Source organism: Haliotis asinina, chromosome 7 (genome assembly GCF_037392515.1).
Source record: "Haliotis asinina isolate JCU_RB_2024 chromosome 7, JCU_Hal_asi_v2, whole genome shotgun sequence".
Classification (NCBI taxonomy): Eukaryota; Metazoa; Mollusca; class Gastropoda; order Lepetellida; family Haliotidae; genus Haliotis; species Haliotis asinina.
The window spans coordinates 56,553,482-56,580,065 of record NC_090286.1 but is presented as its reverse complement, the minus strand read 5'-3'; the positions used below and the strand labels follow the sequence as shown (position 1 = coordinate 56,580,065).

General features: G+C 43.0%; 1 protein-coding gene across 1 annotated transcript; it reads right to left on the bottom strand.

The window, feature by feature from the left end:
• Positions 1 to 555: 555 nt before the first annotated feature.
• On the bottom strand, positions 556 to 25,254 carry LOC137291814 (2'-5'-oligoadenylate synthase 1-like). Its single transcript, XM_067823350.1, has 6 exons — positions 25,149 to 25,254; positions 4,371 to 4,842; positions 3,801 to 4,065; positions 2,145 to 2,305; positions 1,774 to 1,964; positions 556 to 1,107 (listed from the first exon to the last, which is right to left on the bottom strand). Exons 2-6 carry the CDS (start codon positions 4,839 to 4,841, stop codon positions 990 to 992), a joined length of 1,206 nt encoding a protein of 401 aa, XP_067679451.1. The 5' UTR covers position 4,842; positions 25,149 to 25,254; the 3' UTR covers positions 556 to 989.
• Between the last annotated feature and the right edge of the window lie 1,330 nt (positions 25,255 to 26,584).

Genomic DNA, 26,584 nt, shown 5'->3' with positions numbered 1-26,584 from the left:
CTATTTTGCTTGTTGACGACAGTTTATAACGTACTGCAATCAGTTTGTTAGCTATATGGCCTTTGCAAAGTCATAAAACGAGCACTGAACTGCTTGTGAAGAAACAAAGTAAGTGGTTGAGTGTGTGGATGAGTGAGCGACTTTAGGTTTACGCCGCACTCAGCAATACTCCATCTGTATTGCGTACGGGTCAGCATTTGCTTGAAAATACTAATTGTGTGAATAATAAAAGTTAATAGTTTCATATTGACGATCCGGGTTATTTCAAACGTTTCTTCATACTAATTATGTCAGAACAAAGACATAATTTATTTATATCCTTCTATATAGGCCCTTGGAGTGAACTAAGGCCAAGACAAAGTCTAATCAAAATAGGCATCTTACGTGAATTGTCGCTGTATATTTTTCAACTGGCATACCCGTGAAGATCCCAGATAGAACTGATCTTCTGCAACCCATACTTGTTGTTAGAGGCATCTAACGGGATCGGGTGGTCGGGCTTATAGTTGGTAAATTACAGAGTGTGGCGTTAAACAAGAAACAAACAAAATCATACAAAGTATTGTGTGTATTCCTAACCATTAGTAACAAGCGTATTCCTAACCATTATTAGCGTGCATGACTCAGTCACAAATTCTATGAAACCGTAAATGTTATCAATGCAGTATTACTACACACAATTCAAACACATGACAATTGAAACGAGCTAGACGAATTTGCAGAAGTCCAACAATGAATGCATATTTTGTAACCGATACATTTCAATGATTTAATTCTATTGTCAACTGTCTATCTGCAGTCATGAGCTTACATGAAATACTGCTTTGAAGTTCATTATCATAAGACACGTGACAAACGTGCGTTTGGAAGGAAGTAAAAGGTTATAAAAAGAGTAAACTATATGTGAACCACAAGAAGAGGATCTCTGTGTAAGACAAACTCGCCTTTATGTGCATCAGTACATGTAGTCTTTCGTGGAGAAGAGTGATTCACTGCTTCAGTAATCGGTAAACAATTCGAGCCTTTCCTTCGACATCCTTCGCCTGAGCAGAAGTTGGTGCTGTGTTCATGAATGGGTTTGCAGGGTCCATGACGTATGGGCTGAGTCTTCGGTTATGAAAACATAGGAAAGGTAGCATAAATATATGCTTATCGTACTTATTATATGATGTTTGCTTACACTTTTCCCGCAACATAGAAAAAACAGCAGAAACTGGTCAATGTTTGAACAAATAATGCTGGTGGCCGTACCCAAAATAGCAAATGTCAAACAGACTTTCACAAACAGGAGAAATCTGCTATGGACTCTTTTCGTTTGCTTTATGCCACGATGCTAAATATCGACAAACACTAAACATACTCCTCAATAGATTAGCATCAACCAACCCAGGTTTTATGTTACAGCTTTCCTACCCTGTCAGCCTGATACCTTTATAGACCGTAGGGTTTTAAATAAATAGTCCCAGAAATTCATCCTCGCTTCTATATATGTATAGATATAGATATATACTCGTACATATAGAGATAGATATATATGGTGCCTGTGTCTGTCTGTACGTCTGTCCGTGTCGGTGTTAGTGTCTGTGTGTGTGAGTGTTTGTCTGTATGTGTGTCTGTGTCTGTGTGTGTATATATGTATGTGTGCCTGTGTCCGTTATAAGCCTAACGAAAGTAATGTTATTGTGTACCATTGTAAATGGTGTTTCACCCTATTCGGTTTCAGACGTGTATTGCTCTTTAAATGTCTTAAATATATTATGTATAGACTCTTACGGTTTTCCACCAAACTTTTGGATGTCATATTCGTCAGGCCATGTGATGCCTATTTTGCGCATAGATGAGAGTTGCTGAAATATCTCCCGCAGCCGGTCCTTCGTGTCAAATGTTTCTGGTGTACCCCATTTCTGCCAAAGGTTGATCACCATGAGCTCAATACAGTAGGACCTGATATCGACATGGTCAGTCTGCGAAAAAAATACGTGGACGTACATGAATACGCTCAACAAATCTTGATTACAATGTATCTTTACTATCTTCCCCCGCAATTGGGGGAATTGCGTTAAAATTTGCTACATCGGCAGTAACTGATGAGTCGTGGTACATTGTCAGTGAACACACATTTATTGCAAGAATACATGACCTACTCTTTTCCAGTGTTTCACCAGGCGAATTAGGTCCTTTACTCTTGAAGGACATTTTTTCACAAAGGCGACCTGTTGGGGTGCAAAGCTAGCAGAATAGTAGGGCTGTACAGCACGCTCTACTAATTTGATCTGCTTCCATACATCCACCGACGCCTTGGATCCTTCAAACAATAAAATACAACTGATAACATATCAATTAAAGTGTCTTCCATGTACGATAGAAAATACACGCCTCAAAGCCCTCTGAATAGAAATCATTGCCCCATTCACGTCCAGTGTCCTTTTGCATGGATATGATTGTATAATGACCATGATGTGTTTTTGAATCACTATCACATAGCGGTGGAACCAAGTGTGGGTAAAAAAGGCCCGCTACTATTTGTAATATGATGGCAGGAAATGAAAACGATATGTCATTTGATATGTCCTGCATAATGGTATGTCCTCAAATAATACCATGTAAAATATGTTCAGAATTGTATTGGATGCATTCTCGTCATAATCAACAGCCAATGATTTGGATTGCTTGATTTAGATTCAGACAGGGGCTCTTTTTCAAGGACACCCCCATTTTGATCTTTCAAAAACATTGCGTCCAGATATTCAAGCTGGCAATTTTTACAATGTATTGGGGGCTGACACTTGTCTGAAGGTTCATTATTTACTTTGAACCCTTTACATCATGTACGAATAGAGAAAATATTAGAATCAGTTACGTCCTCATGATTACGTCATCTGGAAGGGTGTGTGAGGTGTGCCCTAAACAATCTCTTTCAGTAAACATGAAAGGGGAGGTCACTTTGACAAGCAACTGTAATTTCAAATTGCATTTTTTATGAACTTATGTTTCTAAGTTTGATCGTAACGGACTTCTACCTATCTCAAACACAGAAAATGTTTCTTACATATTGTTTACTGAAGTTTCTGATGCATTTATTGCAGATTTTGCGTTCTTGGGGGTTACCAAGATAAAAGTCAGAGAAAATTTTGTCAGAAGAGCATTTTTTCATGGATTTAACCATTGTTCTTTTCTTAGATTAGACGAAGTAACACTAATCCTCTCTCTCTCTTAGTATACACTTGGAATTAATTCTGTGTGTCTCTAATAGTGCCTTTGAAAGCCTGTCCTCGATGTTTTTGCGGATTTTTGTTCATCTTTGAGACAGAGTTTCGGCAGGACAATCATTTGACCCATCAATATATCGCTTTTTGTACGGATTCTCGTCAGCTTCAAGATCCTGTCCACGCAGCATGGGTAAGTCTTCATGTTTAACAGTCAAGACAAACATTCGCGGTGTTGATGCATGATTTTGTAGCTGTCTCCCTCAGTAAACTAACGGACCTTATACTTGTTCTTTGATGAAACAATTCATGTAATTATGCCTATCTCAATCTCGCCACATGTCTTGATACTCACCTACCCTTATTCTGTAAACGTAACATGTAATATGAGCTGCGCATGACTTGTAGTGAGTGAGTTTAGTTTTACGCCGCACTACATGGCGGCGGTCTGTAATAATCGAGTCTGAACAGACATTCTAATGATCAACAGCATGAACATCGACCTACCCTGGGATACGATATGTGTCAACTAAGTCTGCAAGACTGTTAGTCGCCTTTTACGACCTGTACGGTTAACAGTTTACATATGCTTACCTCCGGCCAGCACATCAACTGCAGGAAGTAGATCAACGTCTACCCTGCCGTCTTGCAGACTAAACTGAATGCTGTAACGTGTTGTTCTGACATTCGTGGCCACCACGTCCCGCTCTTCGTCATGTTCAATGGCATGTTTTAGGTCTTCCACTACTTTTTCCATATCATTCTTTAAGTCGGAGACGCTTTTGTAATCGTTGATGAACACAACAGCGTCAATGTCAGATTTAGCTTTGATAGTTGTTCCTTTACCAAATGATCCTCCCTGAAACAAACGTGAATACAGCTACAGAGACAAGTAAAGAACTGCAATAACATTTCAGAAAATAGTAACGTGTTGGGACATAATCGGCTTATCACTGGTTATGGGAAATGGGACCCCAAGCAAGAGAGCTTTAATTGATGGTGGAGGTTGTGGGATTCAGAATGTGATTGCGCCATATTTAGTGGACTCAGATTTTGTTTGCAGGAGTTCTATACGTTTTGTTAAGACTCCAGCGGCCGTTAGTGGAAACTTTTACACGTGTTGTAGTATGCGAAAAGCTTTTCTACTTCCTATGCAACATATACCTTGAAAACTCCGGAAACTGTACATTGTGTCTTCCTCTGCAGAAGCAGCTTGAGACGATCAATAACCTCCTTGTATGTTTCGAGAACTGTTTGATCTGGCTGTACAATATCTTTAAGATATTGTTCCACAGAATCATGTTCCTCCATTTCAGAGAAAAAATTCGATGATTTCTTTGGCAAATCGTTTTTAGGTCGAGGTCTTCTTCTCCGTTGGCCACCCGGTCTCTTTTTCTCATTTGGATTATGTTTGTGGTTTATGTGTGCGTCAAGACCTCCTTGGAGGAAAAATCTCTTCTGACACTGGGAACAAGATATCTGCATATGGTTAACTTTCATATGTTTCCTGATCTCGTCAACATCTTTGAACTTGAATGTACAGTACATGCACGTCTTACATGCCCGTAGTGTGTGGTCATAGAGGGCGCTGTCGTCTTTAAAGGACAAGTCACATTTGCTACAGTACGTCTTCATCCTGGCAACAGAAAACACAACTGGTTGTAGGACTAATCACCTGGAAACTGCAGTTAAAGTCCTTCGTCTAGGAGGGCACCAGAAGAAGCCATTACAAATCCAAATCATTTGAACACGAGAATATCATAATGATACGCGGTTCAATGTGTTCAACTGGTTTGTCTGTAATAAGATATCTTTAATATAATGCTACAAACATGGCATAACACTGTCAAGTTTATATTTGCTGTATAGTTGTTTACGGGACCGTCCTTGAATCGGAAGTTGTTTATGTCAACGTAGATACTAGAAGATATTTGGGTTTGCGGGTCTTATAAATAGACGGAGGCCGCATTAGCTTTCAAGATGTATACCAACGTCTCGCCAAGGTTTATTACTGTAGCTAGTGATGGGCGGACTTATGTTTTGAGAAAAGTAAGCCGGCTAAACAGAGACGATCATAATTCTCATTTTGAGCAATTTTACTTATATGTGGCAGGTTGCTGACAGATATATCACTGAAATTAATTTTAGTTATAGACACAGTGTTACGACTCAAATTGTAATAATGCATTATTATTTACCGCGGTGTTATTATAGTTTGTAGCAGTTTACTATATTTTACCGCGTTATTACAATTTGCGTCGTAACACACGGCTTCAGTTGCGCGCTTCGCTGATGGTACCGTTCTTATTTACCACCATCGTGGTGTGGATTATGGTGTTAAAATCCCATCTATTTACTGGAAATTACCTTGTGTGAGTGTGAAATTGACCCGTGAAGATCCGGTTTAGAATTGGTTGTCTTCAGAGGAGACTTAAGGAATCGAGTAATCAGGCTTGCTGTCTTGTTTGACATACGTCATTGCACCCCAGTTGCGTGGTGCAAACAGTACTACTAGTCCTTCTGTTGATCTCTGTAAGGTCTGGTCCAAACTCGATTATTTACAGACTGGTGGAATATTGCTGTGCAGCGAAACAGCAAAAGTGACTTACAAGTGTGAAATGAGCTGAGTGAATGGTCTTATTAATAGGCTGTAAGAGGACAGAATCAAGTGAGTGCTGTGACCGTTTGTGGCAAATCTTAGTCCGTCGTGAAACCGGACTGGTCAGTATACTCTTCCCTGTCGTAGTTTTGGTATTATTATTCATGTATATTATTGTGTCTAATGATTGTGAGTATGTCATGGTGCCAACGTGCATACAATGGGTTGGATTGATGATATACCATTCATAGTATACAGCTGGCACATGGAAAATAGGACATTTGCACTGACATGAGTCAATCATTCACATTCAGCGTAATGCTGTATCGTACATATACGCAGTAATTTAAAAAACATGCATGGTAAGCAAGTATAACTACTGTGTGTTGGGAGATATCATGGCATGTCTTTGCGATTTTTGATTTGGAGATTTTAACTCGGACACACGATAAATCTCCATGTCAAACTCCCCGAACACATGGTAACGAACGTATCTCGACTCGCACCCTCACTAAATGCTACAAATATGCAGTGAAAGAATGAGACAATCAAAATGGCTGCCGGTTGTGTTGGCGTAACTTTTGTGAATATTTTTGGTGCACACTATTGCGTGCAGCTGGAAATGTATGGTCTACTACCATGGAAATGGTTGAAGACTGAAATATAGGACAACATGTCAACAAATTAAGCGCAACGGTAGCTGAAATGGTGATTTCTTTTATTCGATTGAACGGTCACGTCACCTCTTGCACACATTCCACTTTCGAAACTCTATTGCAGTACAATCAAACGTTCGAAATCCACACTGTCATCCATTGCCTAACTTTATATCGTTAATTGCAGAGAACAGCGTAAGCAACTGCAACACTGTTAAAATGAAACATTTATCAACTTGGGTATCGAGGTTAGAGTGATAGCTCGAGAGAGCTCGAGAGAGAGATGTGGGGTGTGGTGTAACGGGTGATGGTTAAGGGAAAGAAAGTGGGGAGGGATTTCATAGAGAGAGACTCTTGTGGCCAGTGACTGACACAATTTGAATTTGAGCTGCGCAGAAGTGACGCCCTGACAATAGACCACGAATAGAGTGAAATTCGTACACTGTGGGTAGATTGTAACTGTTGTTTTGTGATGCATGGATTTCTGGAGAGTATGTGTATGGTTCCAATACCAAAATACGTCGTCATATGGCGTTTGTTTACAAACAATGCAAACAAGGGAGATAACTCTTGGCGATATGATGTTACTAATGACGCGTGTGGTAAATATACCTACGGAACGTGATATGTTTTGACCATTGGGTAGCCGACATTGCTGTACAAGACGAGATAAAAGTACGCCCACAAGTGTTGCGACTAGACCATTGGCATTTCTTAGACAGTGTGTTATCTCTCCTGCTGTGTTGTTAGGTGTCCAGACCAAGATCGATCTCACTACGCGGTCAACTTGTGCAACGTATCTGGTGAATACGAATTTTTAATCTCTAAATATATTTTCAAAATTATCTGTTGTTATTCCAAACCGAAATGAAGATTTAACTAGATAGACTTTGAGGATTGTGAGAGCTCCGAAGTACGCAACACTCCGTATACTAACACTGGAAAATATAATAAGTAATGTTTACTACATTCGTTTTTAAGCCATAGTAGTATAGGGAATGGGGGTTCTGGATCACTTTCAAAAAAAGTCTCTACAAAGCCGTATTTACTAACTAAGGCTTTGGTTGGGCCCTTAGCTCTTGCTACTATTACCCCTACTACAGTTGGGTGCCTATGTCACGTTTATATCGATGAAACAGTTTAACGTGAACCGCCTATGATCTCTTTGGTGTTCATAATAAAGGCTTGTTGGGCTTTTTGTATCCCCTGTTCTATGTACTTTTTTTTCTCGTCCTCACTGATAGCAGACTTACGAGATTTGGACCGAATATCTTGTTTCATTCCGTTATATTTTGTGAGTTCAGAGAGGATTGAACGAAACTCCTCTTCTGAGATCTTACTATCAGAGAGTGCCGTGGAAATACGCCCACTTACTGTGTTGAGCTTTGCTTCGGCCAGAATCCTGATCTCGTCGTGTTTCAATGCCTTACGATGAAGTCTGCGTGATACTAACTTAAGCGCCAACCCTGCCAACCCTGCCACCCCAGCTGTTATTTCAATACCTAGCACTATAGGTGCAGCCACGATGGTAGCTAACAACCCAACGCCTGCCGCCCCTAGTCCCATGCTCGTTACCATAAGGGTAGTGTCAGCCCCGTCCACGATATTGAAAGCTCTATGGTACTTTTTACATAGTGCTTTCCGCGTGTCACGGTCTTGTTCTAGTTGGCGTTTCACATCACATAACTGCCTCAAGCGGAACCCATTATTATTCATGGTAATAGGTGAGAGGCTAATAGGATTTTTTGTTATAATAGAAACCCCACTGAGGCTTATTAAGTGGTTTATAGAACCCAGGGGGCCTATTTCCATGAGGGTTTTAGGGGGGGGATTCCGTTGTATAACAATACGACAATATTTGCGTAAGTGTTCGGTTTGCCAGCGTATTGTCAACCCGGGTAAAATTTGGTGTCCTCTTGAGGTGTTTACCTTGTCGTCTGAATACGCAAAGAAGACTTCTATGATGAGTGTGGAGGGGGAGAATATTCCATTAAAATACCAAGGGGGCCAAATACCATTGTGGACAAATGTTAATTTATTGTCTACTTCAGATATTAAATTATTTTTTGCGATATAAAAACCTGTATTGGCTGCTAATTTATTTAGCTCCGGAATGAAATCCCCGACCCAGATACCGTTGTTCCTAATCTTAGAGATCCACGCATCTGCGTCCATTGTGATATAAGGTGAGGCGAGTGTTAAGTTGATCAGCCATTTGGGCTCTTTAAAATCTGATAACGACACCCGTCTGTACACGTTGTCTTTGAAGTGCAGGATATATAAGGTGTCTTCCTCACCAGGCTGATCGAATCCCTCTGTATCTCCTAGGTCGTTAAGCGTAGTGTTGGGACGATGACTGGTCATTATTATACTATTACGATATAATTTCCAACTGGTTTTCTGATAATAGTTCAGGGGTGAACTTCATACCCATGAAGTGTATGTTGTCAGGTAGGAAGATCTTGGTTAGTGATATTTTGTTTTCCACGATCACGTTGACCCCCTGCAGACTGGTGTTGGAGCCGACACCCACCCGCACGTAAACGTTGCAAACTTGATACTCGTGTCGTTTCCCCCACCCGAGTTTGATTCCCTTCACGATCTCGACATCATTCCCCGATGGTTCCCCTAGGTAGACTTTGATGATCAGTGTTGAGTTTGCCGGTAGACTCTCTAGTATACTGACCATGCCTTCGAATTCAGACACCAACTGCAATGTCACGTTTTGTATGGCCGGTTTACTCGATAGCATGTGGGCTGCCATAGTGTCGAGTGGGCTGACGACTACGCTACGTCTCTGAGTTGGGACGTAAGCCACGAGCAGGGTTCCATTGTTCACGACTTTGTTTAGGTGGTTGTCTTTGTTATCCGTGAACACGTAGGGGGAGCCGAGCCTAATATTGAGAAACCAGTCGTTATCGGGTAACAACACCCACTTGTCATCTTCGGTGAAGACGAGCATATATGGCTTGTTTCAGGCGACGGTAGTGCTCTCAACATCGTCTAAGTCGAACAGTTTACCCCCGAACGATGGGTATATTATCCAGTTATTACCGGTGTTGACAAGGGCGTACTTAGTGTTGACTGTTGCTCTTGTGGTATCTACTATATCACTTAGGGTTCCACCGGAGGTGACTTCAACGCGTTTGTAAATGTTGTTTTTCAGTTGAAAGGCGTACGATTTACCATCTACTCCGGGAGCGTCGAAACCGTGCGTGTCTCCGAGGTCGGAGATCCCGATATTGATGCATTTTTTCACTCCGGGCCCTTGTGCGCTGGTCATTTTACGTGAAGCGTTAAGCTGAGGTATCCTATATTTACAGGATTATGATTTATATCTAACACGATATTATCAGCTCAGGTATGTTGCCCTGGGTTAATCTCTTATATCCTCGCTAATGGTCGGCCGAGCCTCAAGGGGTTTCTTCCATTGTTGATTAACACCACTGTACCGTTTGAGTTGTGCATCTTGAGTTCGGCTCCCAGGGGTTTGAAGACCTCGTCGTTTAGAGAGCACACGCTGTAGTAGCCGTCAGTTATCTGACTGCGAGTTCCACTGACGAACAGCTTATTGTTGCTGGCGTTGATGTTAGTCCATTGCGGTAGGTAGGTGATATCGCAGAGTGCGACTTCTAGTTGGCCTGACGTGTTATCGATCGCGTGCGTCAGCTGAACGGCCTCACCGCTCGTTATTCCTGGAAGTGTTATGTACATGTTAGAGTATATATACTCATTATATAAGAGTTTCAAATGTTTTACCTTAAACTGGACGTAGATTTCTCCCCCATGAAGATCGTGGTTGCTCCTGGGTTGTATTTCAATGCCCAGCTTTTAGATGTGTTCGATAAGTATAAGCTTTCGGTGACTAACAATGAGGCAGTCCACGCTTGGTTCAACAACCCTATGCAGTTCTGGCAGAATCAATTCAACTTTGCCGTGTGGTGCGCTACAACGGGGTGTGGTGTGACATTGACCGACACTCGGCGTGGACCGCTGAGTCAGTCTGTGTTCAAGTTCCACGTGTACTACCAGGTCAGACATATCCTTAAAGAGATCAGCGCCCCCCTCCCACAGGACAAAGCGTGGGACGCAACAAACAACCCGTACGATAGACGGGCCTACGAACGTATTTGCAATGAATTCGGCCGGGCCCGAACCACGGGTTGGGTATTCCTTATGATGGGGGGCGACCAGTGAAAGAAGTCAGTGATGATTTACTGAAACGAGATATACTACGCCAGGACTTTGCTTTGTCGAGTAATGAATGGAGGGATGATCGTATGAACTTTAAAGGTGGTGTTGCTTTCACAGTCCAGAAAGTGGAGCAGTCAACCGCAGACGGGTGGAAAATGTTCATGCTGGACACGTCGAAAGGGTTTACTAATGCCGGGGTAGTCAGATTGAACGACTCGATTCGAACGTACGTGTGGGCACTGTTGGGTGCGCAGTCGATGACGCGTTCCAACATCCTCGGTAAGGGAACTGCTTACCACGCTCAGAAACAGTTCGTTGTCAACGTTGAGGATGCTATCAATTCTCCAGTTGATCTCCCGCGGGCCATCGAACGCTACCAAAACGTGTTAGAATACGCCAGATCGAAAGTCAACTACGTGTTCGCCGTGGGGCTGTACATGGCTCCGAGTGATATGCAACTGAGAGTAAAAAAAGTGGTGGGTTATAACAACAAAATAGTCATAGCCACGGCGGATCAAAAGTTGGGTATCAACCCCGATATTAACACCCCCTATATCCCACACATCCCACCACGTGAAACGGGTATAGTGGCGCCGCCCCCGGAGTCTAAAGTTCAACCAACACCACAGGAGGTGGCCCCTCATATTCAGGCCTCCAATCAGAAGCATATTGATAGTAAAACGGCCCTGGTGGTTGGTGGGGTAGCTTTGGGGCTTATTTGGTTAAAAATTTCTTAGCCGCTACGTACACCAGACCCACCACGGCGACGATGGCTGCCCACAGGTTTTGACTGAGCCACGTGGCAGTTTTAGCCAGAGCACCCAACAACCACGAGACGATGCTACCCAGGATGCCGGGAAGGGCTTCGGCAGCTTTACCAGCCAGTTTAGCTAGGCCTTCCCCGAGTTTTTTTTATCCAGTCTTTAACACCACCGCCGGGGGGGGTGTGGGAGTTCCCCCCACAGTACCCCCTGTCAGTGACACCACCAGGGTTGATATGATGAAACCCAATGCAGTCAGAATGCTGGCGATGGTGATCCCTTGCTCCCGGAACAATATCCGAATCCTGTCTGCTAACGTGGTGTCTCGGTAGAGGACTTGATTGATGGTTTCCCGCACACGGTTGGTCTGGGATCGAAGCTTTTCTTTGTAGCCGGACGCTGTCTCCAACCAGACCTGCCTTTCCTCTTCCAAATTACGTATTCGTTCCTCGATGGTGGCTTTCATAGACTCGTCCTCAGTTTCACCGAGTTTGCCCTTTTCATAGTCGATGTGGCCGTCTATCTCACTCACTTTGGCCGTGCTTTTCCAGAGCTGACCACGAATGGTTTGCATCAACAGGTCCAACCCCCGCAGTTCCCGAAAGGTAAGTTCGAAACCCGGGAAGGGCTTGTTCTCGTAGTCGGCCAACACCTTTTTAATATCATAAGCTTGCAGATCTTGACGGACCTTTGGAGGAAGCTTAGGTCGCGCGCCACCGTAATCTATGAAACCTAGTTCATCGCGGATCAAGTCACTCCCATGTCAACTGCCCAGTGTTGATAAAGCAAGCGGTTTATTCACGAGATCGATCTCCGGGTGAGCCTTCAAACGCAGCGTGCCATTGCTATCGAGGGTAAACCTGGAATAGTCCCTTCCCAACGGCTTGAGTTTGGATTTATTTTCAACTGCGTTGTAATAATCGTCGACGGCGTCCTCCTTCATGAGTGCGTCACCTAGCGAGAATGAGGTCTCCTGCTCGGCCCCTGTATCATCCATAGTATCATCCCACATCTCCATCATAGGTATGTCTTCAGCCATTATTTAGTATTAAAAATATATTTCATTTATATATAACAATGTACGGCAGAAAATTAGATCCTTTCAGAAGATTGAGAGAGCCATTAGGAGCCAGAGCGGTGCGCCAGTCGGTGACCATCACCAACAATCCCAGCAAGATAGACCAGAATCAAACTCTGCTGGTTAGATTTCCAAACCTTGGTGAGAATGACCTCATTGTACCAGGCACTGTTCGACTGGCGTTCAATATCACGTTGACATCCGACAACGACAAACGCGAGCTAGTGCGGAACGTGGGTCGAGCTATCATCTAGACCAGCTAGACAAGCTATCGGACGGTGAAAAGGCCATCGCTCGAGCATACGGGAATCGATTCTGCGTGCCGCTCGACTTCGAGTTGCTCACGGGACACGCGCCGTTTTACCAGGCCGCGCTGGGCGATAGGCTCGAATACGAGCTCACGTTTAACGACTAGAGCAAAGTAGTGCGTACGCCGAACGGTGATGAGGCCAGTTATGCCATAGACAACATCTCTCTGGAGTTCGACATGGTCACTAGCCCGGAGCTGGCCAGGCAGGTTCGAAGCCAGTACTCTGGGAAGATGGCTATCCTGTACGATCGCGTACTGAGGCATAGATCAGTCGTGCGAGATAAGAGCGACACTGTGTGGAATATCAACCTGAACGTGCCGGCGCGATCGATGAAAGGTATCCTGGTCGTCCCCGTGGAGGATTACGAGCCATTCCGGAGGGACAGCGAGAAGTTTTTCAACCCCGAGATTGAAAAGGTGGAAGTGACCATCGAGGGCGTGCCCAACCAGCTGTTCAGTCATGGTATGAGACCACACCAGCAGTGGGATGAGATAAAAAAGCTACCAGTGGGGGATTACATAACAAAGGACCTGGACCTCGGCTCCGTGCAGATCGGTGAATACCTGACCACCAAGTACGCCCTATGGTTGGACATGCGATCCACGGATGATGACAAACTGCACGGTAGCGGGCGCCGTATAGATAACGGCAGCGAAGGGATAACCATCCAGATTACTAAGAAGGCTCAACCCGCTGGTAAGTTGAAATTATATCTGTACGTTATTATGGACGCGCAACTTAGTATAGACAATGGGAGATTCGTGCAAGCCATCTACTGACCTCCACCTCCCCACTGACCCACACTGCGCCATAGTGTGCGGGCAGACTGGCTGTGGGAAGACCATTTTCGTGTTGGATATGTTGGAGGGTTACTACAAGGATGTGTTCGATAACATCGTTATCATGTGCCCTACTCTGAGCATGAATAAAACGTACGCGCGACCTTGGGTGATGACGGACCTGGACGTACACAAAATCGACCCTGGAACACGCCTGCAGGACTAGTTGAAAGCTCTTCACGAGAAATTTAAAGGGGAACCGACGCTGTTCATACTGGACGACTGCAGCGCTAATCGCGAGATAACAAAAAAGAGAGACATGCTATCGTACCTGGCCTTCTCCGGCCGGCATGCAAATCACAGCGTCTGGGTGCTAACGCAGAAGTTCAACTCGGTGTTGAAAGACCTCAGGGAGCAGACGCGATGGGTGGCCTTATTTCACTGCAAGGACAGGGATTCGTTCGAGGAGTGTTTGAGAGAGAACGATGTGATGAGCAAATTAGAACGGGAACGGGTGAAGAAACAGCTTGCTGAAACTAAACACGCTAAGCTCGTGCTCAAGACCGACCAACCAGTAGCATATAGGGTGTGCTAAAGCTAAGCAAAGCTTAGCAAAGCTAAGCAAAGCTAAGCTAAAGCTAAGCAAATACTAAGTATAGCTATGATATTTGAAGTGTTTGTCGTGTGCAACTTAACCTTCATTTCTCTGTGTTTTGTCTGCATCGGGTATTATATAGTTAAAACTAAATCTTACTTGTTATATTATAAGATGGAGTGTGAGGAATTGCTCGAACAATTGTTGGTACCTGGGGTAGTGGATGATGACAAGCGAGAGAAACTGGTGGCGTTGGCTGTTGGCGGCAAAGCCAAACATTACTTTGGAGACTACACTCCGGATAAAATTCATAAAATGTCAGCCGAAGAAATCGATAAGCTGTACGCTAGATACGAGTCACGGCTCGGAGCAGAAATGACAAAGACAATAGGATCGGCTATGACCCAGATATACACCGGTATTGTGTCATACTTCCTTCCCATTCCACCAAGACGCCGACTTTACTTGTGGGAAGACCTCGAGAAAGACCCTTTTATCGAACATGCCGTGAGCTCTATCAGCTGCGAGCTGTACCACAAATATGGCATGTTGTTGGCTCCAGTGACGGCGGCGATTATCACGGCAAAGCATTGTCAATTTCAGAGAAAAAATAATAATAATAGTATAGATGGATGCTGCACAGGAGACCCCTCCCGAGGTGAGGGAAGTGACCCCTTCACAGGAACCAGTGGGGGAAGTGACCCCTTCACAGGAACCCCCCACAGTAACCAGGCAGAAGAATCCTAAGAGAGTAGCTGCCGGTAAAAAACGGTGGTGTAACCAACATAAAATTATCAACCCCCGACTGTTGTTGGCTGTAGGTGCTGCCGTGGTTATAACATGGTTATACGTGGGGGTATCCCCCACACCCCCCAGGGTTTCCCACAGTGAGGGTGTGGGGGTACCCCCCACTGTCGACCCGCATATCATGTTATAATTTTAATATTTTTATATCATATACATAATGTCTGAGGGGAAAACGTTCGTCAACGACGCATACCACGCCACAGTGGTCGCCAGTCTAGCCGTAGGGTACGCTCGGTTGACTAAAATGGTGCTTAAACAACCAACTATCAAGCTAGATTTCAACCTGCAGGATATGGGTATGCTCATAATGAACCTTGGTATGGCGATGGCTACAAAAGACATCCTATTAAAACAAGGGATAATACCTGAAAATATAATGAAATAAATATAGGATGGCCACGATAGCTATGATGGTCGGTGGGGCGTTAGTGAATGCCCTGGCATTTTCCGGGAGTAATTTCCTCTTCTCGAAACTACGAGATGACCACGCGGCTGAAATACAGGAAGAAAGGAAGCGGCACGATCTCGCTACTGAGAACTTACAAAAGGCACAGGCCGAGTACGCTAAAAAACGCCTCCAGAGGATCGATTTTATTAACGAACAACTCAAGCGTGAAAACCATGCCGTTCAAACATTCAACGATGTCGATGAAGCAATGAAAGAATACTACCTACTAACTGGTAAACGATTGGAACCGCTCAATAAACCCACACTCGCTCAGTACTACACACCATCCAAGGGGCAAATGAATCGTGAACTGGGCTTCATAGTGTTGGGTATAGCAGCTACTGCGTTGGTTGCGAAGCAATTAAATGAAATACCCATATAAGTAAACATGAGACCCGCTCCATACCGATGCGAATACATACTTATGGGGAAGACCGAGGCCTGTGGTAGGAAATGCAGGACTAGGTTCTGTTGTTTAAATATGGGAAGTCCTAACTACACGTGTTCTGTGTGTGGTATCGGGGTTAAAGGGCACTACTGTCTATGTAAAGCTCACGGAGCGAACGTAGTCAGACATCAACTCATCTACGAGAATAAAAAGGGCTACATAAAAGAACGTAGGCGACTGCTCAAGATAGACTCCAATTAGACATTGGTTATGTTAGGTGTAAACACTATGACTACTGTACGCGAGCTTAAGCGGGTCGCAAAACAGAGAGGTGTGATCGGGTATTCTCGAATGCGGAAGTCAGCATTGTTGAGATTACTAGGTTTAGAAGCCCCTACGATAAAACAATTAAAAGCTCAAGCAAAACAGCTTGGATACACGGGTTATTCAAAACTGGGGAGAGCCGGGTTAGTCGAATTGTTATCACATACCCCCCACAGCAAAAATAAGCTGGTTTCCGGAACACTGAAACCAAGAAGAAACGCCATGGAAACCAACATTTCCAGTTGGTTTCCAGGGAGTTTCCTACAGTTTCATTGTGGTTTCCATGCAACTGAAACTGCACCATTTCAGGATGGTTTCCAGTTCGTTTCATTACCCACTCCTCCAAGCGGGATCCAGTTGGTTTCCATGTACGAGTTTATTGTAGGTTTCAACCTGGTTTCCATGTACGAGTTTATTGTAGGTTTCAACCTGGTTTCCATGTGTGAGTTTATTGTAGGTTTCAACCTGGTTTCCATGTGTGAGTTTATTGTAGGTTTCAACCTGGTTTCCATGTATGAGTTTATTGTAGGTTTCAACCTGGTTTCCATGTATGAGTTTACTGTAGGTTTCAACCTGGTTTCCGTGTTGTAGTTTCCAACCTAGTTTAATACCTAGTTTCCATGAACTGAAACTTGCTCGTGTCGGCCCTTTACCCGGTCCTCCGTAAAACAGGTTGTCTCACATGTAGCAAATCAGGTATTTTATACAATTGCATAATGGTAAAAGGCTCCAGGATGGCAAATAACAGAATAAAACACAAATTCATTAAAAGTTTATTTATATTCAACAATTTGTTTGTACACAAATAATATTCGGAATATTCAAGTTAGTAAATGAAACAAAAGCAAGGGAATAATTAGCAGTGAGTACAGAATATTTTGCTTGAACACATCAATGTAGATCAGCCCATATCACTTGGCTTCCTAGTTTGAAAAATGTTAGCTCATTCCCCAAGAGAGGAAGAACTGTGTGCTTCTTCTCCTCCGGCCAATCAATCGTTTCACAGCCTTCCTGCTTTCCAGCTTCTGAAATCTGAAAAACAAACTATCAGTACAAACAATGATTCGTCAACGATATCCATGGCTAGAGAAAAGAAAACTGTCAAACATTGCTTGAGGTGAAATACACTGAACCCCATGTCCAAAAAGCGAAGAGCTCAAAAAGCATAAAATGAGCATTTGGCATCAAAAGTTTCAATCCCAGAACAGCCTATTGATATATGAGAGTGCAGAGACATGAAAAATTCTCCTTTGAAAGCCATAATTTATTTTCTGAATGTTACTTACAATGCACATTAGGTGTATAGAACTAGGACTTATCCGTTATTGTGAAAAGACATATTTTCTTAACCAATAATATGCAGTCATTCAGGCAGACAAGCTATGAATATGGGGTCACAAGCATACACTGCAACATAATATGTGCTATTTAAAACTTTTTAAGCTGTAACTTTCAAAGGATAAATTGCACTTTTTAAACAGTGTTCATTTTGAAATTCCTTGAATGTACATAGAAAGAATCCAAATTAACTTGATATTTTAAAGGATTCCTTTAAATTTTTAATCTGTGCAAGATGTACAATGACTAGAATACGTTTACTTACTCTGAACTTTTTGCCGTTCGTACAAGCCGTGGTCCTCTGCTTTCCCCACACCTTCTTAAGAGATCCATCTTGTTCATCCAAACCCATCTGAAAAGACACATGTGCATGATGCATAACTATAAGTGAAACATGTTTCCAGTTGGAGGTTACAACAATAGTGACTGTGCCATTCATTTTTACTGATTCCTAGGATTTACATTATTTGGTTATGTTGTATGTACATTATGTACTGGACGGTTCAGGTTATACATACCTTTTGTATGTCAAAATGAGTTGGTCCTGGCTGCCTTATTCAGAATTTCCAACACTGCCCTCCTTTAAGCTGGAAACGTAGAAATGCATCGATTAAAAAACAGGAACTTGTCATATTGCACTCTTGATAACAATAAAGTGTCGAATAAAAAGAATAAATATCAATTTGCAAAGTGTAGATTATGCTAGATGAAAAGAATCCAGGTCAACAAATTCATATACTATTTTGGGTTGGCAATCCATCATTGTATACCCATATATTCTTTATATCAAAAACTCTTCGCAACCTTTTCTGTGGGCCTAACACAATCTACAATTCTTCATTCAGGGTTCGTTAAATCTTGATATGATAAGCATAACACTACTTACATCAGATGGCAAACCTAAATTATCTCATAAATCAATGATATAAACATATTCAACATTAGTTTGAAAACATTGTGAAATTTCATTTTTGAAATTTCACTCAAACAATGCACCAAATCTGGTCAGAGAATCACTAACCTATAAATGCAAAATGACACTCTATCCCCAACTACATTGTTTTCAAAGGTGCAAATATCAAAAGCAATATGAAAAGGATTTCTTAAATAAATATTCGTATTTATAAATACGTTTGAAGTTACTGTGAGTCGTAACAAGCACATTAGCAATAATAGACTAGAGATATTTGTGATTTTATTTTCTTCTTGCAACGATAATTTTTCATTCATTAACACAATGAACCATTTTAATCGTGTGTGAGCTGATCCAAATCACAGTAATATTGAGTTCTTGAATTAACTGTGTGAAGGAAGCCATCTCTCTTCCTAAGAATTCAACACGCATTTGTTTACAGAGGTTCATCAAGTCTAAACTTTCATATGTATTGTGGTAGTTACTTATTTACGTTAAACATTGCGAATAACATGTGCTATTGCTTATTTCAAGAAAATAACACTGTACCTGACCAGATCGTGGAATGTTCCTTTTCTCCCGCTGCGATCGACGACTGCTGCTGTTCTCAATTTTTCACGTAACCGAATCTCCAAAGCTTCTATTGTAAATCTCATTGCCAGTCTCTTGAATCAGATAACACGGGCAAACGTAGGAATACTGCATTGTGTTGACTTCCTTGTTGTCGTTACTGGACATACCGGTTGAGAACTGCTTTCAAAATAGTCGTCTCAAAACAACTTGGGATCAAGTGACAAAATGGCGGCAAGTGTGCGTTGGGGCATTGTGGGTAATAACAAATACCTGATCCTTTTTCGATTGGCAGGCATGAAATCCTTCTCTGACCCAATTACGATGTGATTTTAAGACAAAGACTGAAAACGACCACTTCAGTACATTAAACTGTTGCTTTTATAAAATGTCACGACTTCGCGTGCCCATGGATTACCGAGTCATTACTTCCGGTTTCGTCTGTCAACACCTGACTCAGGTAAGTTCCATTGTTTTTACAGCTAGCTAATTTTGATAATAGAACCTGTTAAGTGGGGACTGCCCCAATGAAGCCGACACACGAACCCCGACACACTAATGACCTGACACTGATTAATTGTCAAGTATTTGAACTCAGTGTGAAAGTATTACAACTATAAATGCTTTTAATGCTAAACTTTACGCACTGCCTCAGTTTATTGTATAATTCACGTATTTTCTGGATATTAAGAAATACCATCATGTAAGTACGGAACTGACAATTGTTTTAATGACTTATACTAATCTTCCTAAATGCTTATACTCTTTCACATTCCTAGGAGTTGGCAGTCTATAGCCTTTTTTTTATATATTGCATCATTTACCTTTTAATTAATAATATATATCTGAACTACTGCTATTGCTAAAGTGGTTTTAATTTTACTTATTTTTATACAATATATTTACTGAAAGGAATACAAGCCCGTACACAACTCAATGATCCAATAAATTATAATTAATATATAATAAAAGTTTAAGCAATGTTCCTATGCAGAGTCAACTCACCTTTTATTCTTGTATATAGATATCAGAGTTTTATTATTTCTTTTCAGATAAAGAAAGCGTCTGATCCTTAATTGGAGAAAGCAGACAACCGAAACCTGGACTTGCCTCATTCATCCTAATCTAGAGAAACCAGACTAAGTGTGCCTCGCGCACATAGCTGGACAAAGGCCATTTATAGCCATTCGTCCTTTCACCATTTATATGTTTAGTACGGTTATTGTGAAGTTTGTGTGCATGGTAGTTGGAATATGATGCTTCATTACATCATGAATAAACAAGAATGTGAAGGAACAAAGTGTATCGTTTGTATCATTAGTTTGAAGCCACATTTAATATTGTGATATCCACCGAATCATGCGTCAACAATTTACTTTTGTTGTCAGGAATGGAAACCAACACATTCCAGGTTTCTGGAAACCAAGTCATTTTTGCAGTGGGGCCCGTAGCACGTCCCACTGTAAAACAACTGAAAGCCGAGGCACACGATTTGGGTTTAGGCGGATATTCCCGTATGAGGAAACCACAACTTTTAGAATTATTACGACAGAATAGAGCTATTGACCTACAGTTCGTGCGCACTGAGCGCGCTGTAGGCAACTATTTGAGAGGTTGGCACATGCACGTTGATAGAAACATAGACATTACAGATATCAAGCCTCTGATAGCTGATAAGGTCAACCAGGAACTAAATAACCTAGGAAGTATCAAGTTTCAGATCACAGTGAAAATGTCGCTCGATAAGCAGGTTGGGGACCTCACTAAATATGTTCAGCCTTACTTCCGAGGTAAACAAGAGGTCGTCACACATACAGAGACCATTGACGCATCAATCGATACCAGTTTTCAGCAGATACGAGAAAACCTAGAACGCTACACACACTTGGGGTCCGGGTGGGCTGTAGATAAAATCGATAATGTCTATCTAGACATAGCTAACTACGTGCCATTCAGAGGCGGGTCATACCTAGCCTTGCCCCCCTACTATAGGAACAAACATGCCATAGTAAACGTTAAGAATAGAGGAAACGATTGCCTGAGGTTAGCTATCAGGTCAGCCTTATTTCCAGCTGGCACTAATTCAGATAGGCTTTCTAGCTATCCCCAAGACGATGGGCTCAACTGGGATGGTATAGATGAACCCACCCCCATATCCCAGATCACTAAAGTAGAAAAACAGAATAATCTGGCTATAAATATCTTTGGGCACGAAGGTAACACAACAATAGTACACAGGGTCAGCGGGGTGAAGGATCGCCAAGTTATCAATATATTCATGATCCAGCGAGGTGACAAGTATCACTACACATGGATAAAACACTTTAGCAGGCTGTTGTATGACCAATCGGCACACAGAGGAAAGACCCACTTCTGTGAACGATGCCTACATGGCTTCACACGAGCTGATTTATTAGAATCCCACCGGGAGGATTGTCAAGGTGTGGGGCAGACGGCCATACGAGTCGACATGCCTAAGGAAGGTGATAATATCCTAAAATTCGGTAACCACAAGAACCAAATGTCTGTGCCTTATATCATATACGCCGACTTCGAAGCCTTGGTTTCCCCCACACAAGAGCATAAAGCCTGTGGGTTTGGATACATTGTCGTCCGTTGTGACGGGGAAACGAAAGCTCCGGTAGTGTATAGGGACCCTGACGCGGCTGAAAGGTTTCTAAAGTGTTTGCAGGAGGAAGAAAAAATTATTAGGAATGCATTGTATAGAATCGCTCCCATGCGTATGACCCGAGTTGACAGGCTAGCTCACGCTAGTGGCACTAACTGTCACGTGTGTGACTCACCACTTAACGGTGATTCGGTGAGAGATCACTGCCACATAACTGGTAAGTATAGAGGCGCCGCTCACAGCGCGTGCAACCTCAAGCTTAAAATCAACCCTAAGACAATAAACATCCCCGTTGTCTTTCACAACTTGAGAGGGTACGACTCACACTTGATCATGCAGGCCATCGCGAAAATCGATGGTAATATAACGTGCATCCCCAACAACATGGAGAGATACATCTCCTTCAGCTTAAAAGGACTTAGGTTCATTGACTCGTTTCAGTTCCTCCTGTCGTCACTCGACAGTCTGGTCAAGGCCAACAATACCTTCCCTATCACCGATCGATACACAGATGCCGAGACTAGACCCCTGCTTATGAGGAAGGGTGTGTACCCCTATGAGTACATGGATAGTTGGGTCAAGTTCACCGAGACCAGACTACCCCCTATTGACTGCTTTTATAGCAAGCTGAATGAGGCGTCCGTCTCACGAGATGATTACTCGCACGCGACTAACGTATGGAATAAACTGGGTTGTAAGAACCTGGGTGATTATCACGACCTGTACTTGAGGACAGATGTACTGCTGTTAGCCGACGTGTTTGAGACGTTTAGGCGAACGTGTTTCAAGCAGTATAAACTCGACCCCGCATGGTATTACACCAGCCCAGGTCTGTCGTGGGACGCCTTGCTTAAAAAGACCGGAGTTAATTTGGAATTGCTCACAGATTACGACATGCACCTATTCATTGAGAAAGGCTTGCGAGGTGGGATTTCCATGGCATCCAAACGATACGCGAAAGCAAATAATCAATACGTGAAAGGTTACGATCCTAACAAGCCAACCAATCACATTCTCTACCTCGACGCAAACAACCTGTACGGCTGGGCCATGAGCCAGTATCTACCTACAGGGGGATTCGAATGGGTACCCCACGTTGATGTTATGGGGGTTGCACCAGATTCGAACAAAGGGTATATCTTCGAGGTTGACTTAGAGTATACCAAGGAATTACACACATCACACAACAGCTACCCCCTGGCCCCCGAACGTATGAGGGTTAACCCAGACTGGATGTCTGAGTACCAACATAACTTGTTAGGTGGGCGTGTGACAGACGTTGAAAAACTCGTTCCTAACTTAATGAATAAGACCAAGTACATCGTTCACTATCGCAACCTACAGCTGTACCTGTCGTTGGGTATGAGGCTGACCAAAATACACAGGGTGCTCATGTTCGACCAGAGCCCATGGATGGAGCCCTACATCAGAATGAACACAGACCTACGAAAAAAAGCCACCAGTGATTTTGAGAAAAATCTCTACAAGCTCATGAACAACTCGGTGTTTGGTAAGACTATGGAGAACCTGAGGAAACGCGTGACCGTGAAGCTGGTTCGGTCGAGTGAGGAAGACAAGCTCAGGAGATTGATAGTCAGTCCGGCATTCAACCGTAGTAAGATATTCACAGACAACCTGGTTGCCCTACACATGAAGAAAAGCCACATAAAATTCAACCGGCCTGTTTACGTGGGGATGAGCATCCTCGATTTATCCAAACACCTGATGTACGACTTTTACTACAACGAGCTCAAGAAACAGTACGGTGACAGGTGTGAAGTGCTGTACACTGACACGGATTCCCTGCTGTTAGAAATTCGAACCGAGGACGTGTACGAGGACATGAAAAAACACCTCGATTTATACGACACCAGCGACTACCCTAAGACCCATACCATACACAGTACGGTAAATAAAAAGGTCCTAGGTAAGATGAAGGACGAGTGTGCTGGCACGCCCATAGCCGAGTACATAGGTTTGAGACCTAAGATGTACTCCATACTGAAAGCCGACAATAGTGAGATCCGGAAGGCTAAGGGGGTTAAGAAGTATGTGGTGAAACAACACATCAAACACGCCAGATTCAAGGAAGCCCTGTTCAAGACCCGTACCTTTAGGCATAAAATGAACACACTTAGAAGTGATGGACATAAGATATACGGACTGACTATAAACAAGACGTCCCTGTCGCCTATGGACACGAAACGTTGGATAGCTATTGATGGGATAAACACATACGCGTATGGACATGAAAAAATTTGAGGCTATTTACTACAGCCCGCGTGGGTACTGGAAAGGAGCTAGCGCAGTAGATAAGCTAGCTAAAATAGCGCGAGTACCCCCGGAGGAAGCCAAAGCGTGGCTTAAAAAACAAGCCCTGTGGCAGATCGATTTGCCGGCACCACGCTACGTGCCTAGAAGGAGGTTCGGTATTAACATACCTAATAGCGTTCACCAGGCAGACCTACTGTTCCTACCCCACGACAAGAGGTACAAGTATGCCTTAACCGTAGTGGACGTAGCCAGTCGTTACAAGGAAGCCGAACCCTTGACCACGAAAGATTCGGCCCAGGTAGCCAGAGGATTCGAACGCATATACAAACGCAGCCCGCTGACGTGGCCAACAGAGCTGCAAGTTGACCCCGGACGTTAGTTCATGGGTGCCGTGTCACAACTGCTAGCCAAACATGATACAAAGGTCAGGCGTGGCACGGCCAGAGCCCATCGCAGCCAAGCCATAGTTGAGAGATTTAATAGGACTTTGGCTGAGCGCTTGTTCGGCCATCAGTATGCTAGGGAGATGGCCACCCCTGGAAAACGATCGACTGAATGGGTCACGAGGTTACCCAAGGTGGTGTCGGCAATCAACCATGAAGTCACCCGTCTCACCGGTAAGAAACCAGCAGACGCTATCAAACTAAAATCAATAGTTGCAGAGTCGGCCGCTCCATTGCGTGGGAAAGAGAAACAGATACCAGATAGGGCCCTAGTGAGGTATCTATACCAGCCGGGGGAACACGAGGGTGATAGCCGTAAGCAGGCCACCGATCCTATATGGTCAGTCAAAACTTACAACATAGATAAAGTGGATATGAAAGCCGACGAACCTAACTTATACTACTTGAGGGATGGGCCGGGTAGGGGGTTTGTAAGAGAAGAATTATTGATCGTACCGTACGGCACAGTGTTACCTCCTACCAACACACGTTAAGAGTAGGGGTAATAGTAGCAAGGGTTCACGTTAAACTGTTTCATCGTGACATAGCGGTCAGTATAACCGCCAACTTTTTTGTAGTAGGGGTAATAGTAGCAAGAGCTAAGGGCCCAACCAAAGCCTTAGTTAGTAAATAAGGCATTGTAGAGACTTTTTTTGAAAGTCAGAACCCCCATTCCCTATACTACTGCCATCATTACAATAGTCCTGGCTGCACAGGTGTATAGTTAATAGAATAGCAAGATAATTATGACCACTGTTTAATTCAGCAAACATTCAGTACCACAGTGTATAACTGACAGACGGACATAGCTACAAGACCTGTGTATCCTACCAACCTGCATGTGTACGTGTCCAAAGTTCTAAACAGACTCCTCTTCACCTCAGCGTCAGCAGGTGATAAGTCCAAGTGAGATTTATACTGCGTAGTTTCTTTGTACCGGATACAGGCAGCGTGTAATGTGTTACGTAATACGTGAATACATAAATATTGTATGCACGCTGTTCGATATGTGTATGGTTTATGAATAGGTTACTACCATTATAATGGAAATGGGTGCCTTTTGACTGACGTATTTATCCCTGACGATAGTGTCACATTGTACCAGGGCCACCGTCAAACGATAGGAAATCGTTGCTCTTACCGTTTTAATGTTTCAGTTATTTTGCAAAACTCTTTTCAGGTAGTTCATATTTTTTATTCCAGCACAGAAGAAAGTAGGTACAGTAGCACAGTCATGATCAGTTGTACAGGCTTGTTTGAGGTAGAAAGTTCAAGAACGTGCAAAGGGCGTAAAGCTATGGCTGTCTGCATATTAACGTGTGTTTTAAAAACAAAGTGGGGTGCTGATAAGTCAGCTGTGTTATTGCTTGACTATGGTTGTCAGGTGTATATGTCGGCACCTAAAAGCTTGACCGAATTCAGTGTAAAAAGCTTTGAGATTATGCACCGAGGCATATAGAATAACTCCACCCTCAACGCTTTGAGTTGGGTGTTCAGAAATGCCCTTCGAACACAACATGTATCTTTGAAATATTTCTAAAGAAATAAAAACTAAGAAAAATGCAGTCACATGGATTGTTAATGACTGTGTGGAATATGTCATGTGTGACTGGTCTCATGGCAAATAATGTATTTTTGTCTCTTTTTGCACGAATATACATAGATTAGCTGCTTTGAGAGGCATGTTTAGAAGTTGGTGAATCAGATAAGGACAAAACTTCATGGATGAGCAACTTCTTTAATCAGTTGGAGCGACGTTTTGAGACAGCTTCAAGTAACTTGCTTGACAACGATACAAGAGGTTGTACATATCGAAACGTCGCTCCAACTGATTACAGAAGTTGCTCATCCATAAAGTTTTGTCCTTATAGATTAACTGTTCAACATGGTACTTACAACTGTAAACCAGCCTGTCACACCACCGTGCCTTCTGCTGAAGCCTGGACTGAATAATAATTCTAAACTCAATTTAGTAGTGAACAAGAATGTACATTACATGTGACATTGTGTGGGTCCCAGCACATGTTGGAATACATGGGAATGAGATTGCACATTTTGGACTAAATCCGGATTACAATTCCTAAAGTAATTTTATTTAAATTGAGCCAAGCCCTTACGAGGTGCATCTCTAATGTACTTCACCGACTGTGTAATAGGCTATCCGCACAATATACATAGCTATATAGCGACCCAGGTTCCATGTTAATTCCGACGCATTGCTTTATTAATAGAGGAACAGTTTTGTGAAATGACACATGGAATTCATCACTC